Here is a 2,626-nt window from a genome sequence, read left to right on the forward strand (position 1 = left end):
CACTCTTGCACCATAAACATAAAAATATCTCATATTGAGACTGAATGGCTCTGACTTCTAGTGTACTCAGGCCTGTATCCTGTAGTCCTTCCCTGGAAAAGCATGCTGTTGTTTCACCCGTCTGTCATCGTCTGTCTTTTACTGCGTCTCCCAACCTTAGCTGACCACGGCTTCGCAAAGAAACGCTGTCCTAAAAATGCTTCCATCGAAAGGAAAACAAGCACGCTCTATAAAGAGGCTTTCCCACCAAAATCCCCAGTCACATGAGCCACAACGCTCGGACGTGCCACCTCTGTCCAGCGGCGTGTTTTGCGACGCGGCTCCCAGTTTATCCCGCCCTCACCTTTTTGCCGTTGCTCTGTTTATTTCTATTTCGATGCGGGCCGGTTAAATTTAGCCACGGAGTTCGATGCTCTGGTTGAGTCGGAGACAGCAGACCAGCAATTGCGGTTTACAAGTTGTTTTTTCAAGCTGTTTGTGAGCTCTTTTTTTTCCATGGTCGTCGTGGGTGACTCATGTTTCAGAGTGTAGAGCAAGCGATGGAAGGTGTTTCATGTTGAACTTTCAGTCAAGCCTTACTGCTGGTGTTCCTAGCAGCATTCTACTGCTACAATCACAACTTACACACTCACACAAAGCAAACACATCAGAAGTTAGCAGTTAGAAAGCAGTTAGAAGGTCGCACTCTCCTGTAAATTAAGGTATTATGTTGTGGTCTCATCCCAGTAATATTGTGATGTGTAGTTTATCCACTATTTACGGTACATATGTCTGTATAGACATTTGTCTGTGTTTATATATGTTTGTGCATACACATATATTCAAATTAACTTTTTTTTTCCTTGTTTGTGTGTGTGTGTGTGTGTGTGTGTGTGTGTGTGTGTGTGTGTGTGTGTGTGTGTGTGTGTGTGTGTTTGTGTGTGTGTGTGTGTGTGCGCGTGTCCTCTGTCCTCGGTAGGCCCCAGAAGGCCATCTGGCATGGCTCATCTCCTCAGGGCCGGCGTCTGCAGGAGAAGAACTGCGAGTCGTGGCGGGCCGGTGACATGGCCATCGTGGGCCAGGCCTCTTTCCTCTACACGGGTCTCCTGAACCAGCAGAGCCGCAGCTGCTCCAACCAGTTTGTGGTTCTGTGCGTGGAGACCAGCCCAGAGCCCAGCTCCTTCCAGGAGGTCCGCAGAGGAACCCGCGCCTACGCTTACTACTACAGGAACCCACTCAGTTCACACAGATCCTAACTAACTAACTCACACACACACACACACACACACACACACACATGCTCACACGCTGCCAACACATCACTTACCACCTTCTTCACCATTATCATCATCATCATCATCATTGCCAATGGCCACTGACTACAGCTCCAAGCGCTCTGGACAAAGGTGTAAATATATGTAAATGTACTGATTGCCATGATATCACAACCTATGACCCCATGATCCATGACATCATGCCACAACCCCAGCTCTCTCCTCAGCATGTGTGTAAACTGCTGAGATGGTGCTACAGAAAAGTAGGCTGCGGAGAAAGAAGCTCCTCAAAAGCAGCTATGAGTCTGGCATTCAGGAAAAGCCCCCATGGACTCCATGATAGATTACCCTCCTCAAGGTCAAGATTGTCCTCCTCAAGGTCAAAAAGGCTCCTCTCATTTGTTTCATTTTGGTTTGTTTCATGTTTTGCTTTGTTTTGTTTTTTCTGTTTTGGCCTCCCGGTTCATGGTTTTGTCTTCACAGTTCAATGGAGAGTGCTGTTCTTTCACCCTTAACGAAAAAATACCAGCGTGGAGTCTCCCTAAAGTCATTTTTATGCACTGTAGTTTTACTTTTTTTCTACTGTTTGTTTTTCTCAACAAAGGCCTTTTACATCCAGAAATATCTTTTTATGAGCAACAAAGATTTCTCTCAGTATTTAATTTAATTTCAATGTTTTATTTATACCGTGACCGCACATAATCTGAATGTCAAATGATTTAGGATAATTATGTAATTTATAGTTCCACTCGTTCATATGGACTGTGGTCCATTTTGCCTTCTCTTGTTGATTTGTTTTGTACAGCATTGGTTTTGATTAAATTAGATCAGCTTTTTTTATTTAATTAAATGACATGACTGCATTTGTTAGAAATATTCCTCCCAAGAATTATGAACTTCAGAGAGAGAAAGGTTACTTTTTAATGTAAAAGAGTATTTAACAACATATGAGAGGGAGATTATGTTTTATACATGAACTGGTGCCTGTTGAATAAATGTTTTTTTCCAGACCTCTGACTCCTCTCACAGTTTTCCACTGATACTTAGATAATGCATTTTCCAGTGTTTAACCTGAGCAAGGTTTTATTGTGTTGACGGTCTAGATTCACTGTGGATCCTGTCACACCAGTTTTACATGAGCAGTGCATTTAGTGAGGGTTTTAGGTTGCAGTCTTACATACTTACTTACTTATTCATTTGGCTGACTCTTTTGTCCAAAGTGACTTACAATACATCAATTATTACAAGGACCTGTCTCTCCGGAGCAACTCAGAGGACACATCGGTGACAGCCAGCCATTACATTACATTACATTACATTAAACAATATATTGTACAGAATATCTGACAGTTAGGGATATATTCATCAGTTAA

General features: G+C 42.9%; 1 protein-coding gene across 3 annotated transcripts in view; it reads left to right on the forward strand.

Annotated features, from left to right (window-relative positions):
• LOC125309744 (collagen alpha-1(XVIII) chain-like) overlaps positions 1 to 2,263 on the forward strand; it is a 100,031-nt gene extending 97,768 nt beyond the window's left edge. For all 3 annotated transcript variants that reach the window (XM_048266834.1, XM_048266835.1, XM_048266836.1), the window contains one exon: positions 959 to 2,263. In XM_048266834.1, the coding sequence (XP_048122791.1) occupies positions 959 to 1,235 (277 nt within the window). In that variant the 3' untranslated portion in view covers positions 1,236 to 2,263. The remainder of the gene's footprint in view (positions 1 to 958) is intronic.
• Positions 2,264 to 2,626: the final 363 nt, after the last annotated feature.

Source organism: Alosa alosa, chromosome 16 (assembly GCF_017589495.1).
Source record: "Alosa alosa isolate M-15738 ecotype Scorff River chromosome 16, AALO_Geno_1.1, whole genome shotgun sequence".
In the NCBI taxonomy this organism is placed as follows: Eukaryota; Metazoa; Chordata; class Actinopteri; order Clupeiformes; family Clupeidae; genus Alosa; species Alosa alosa.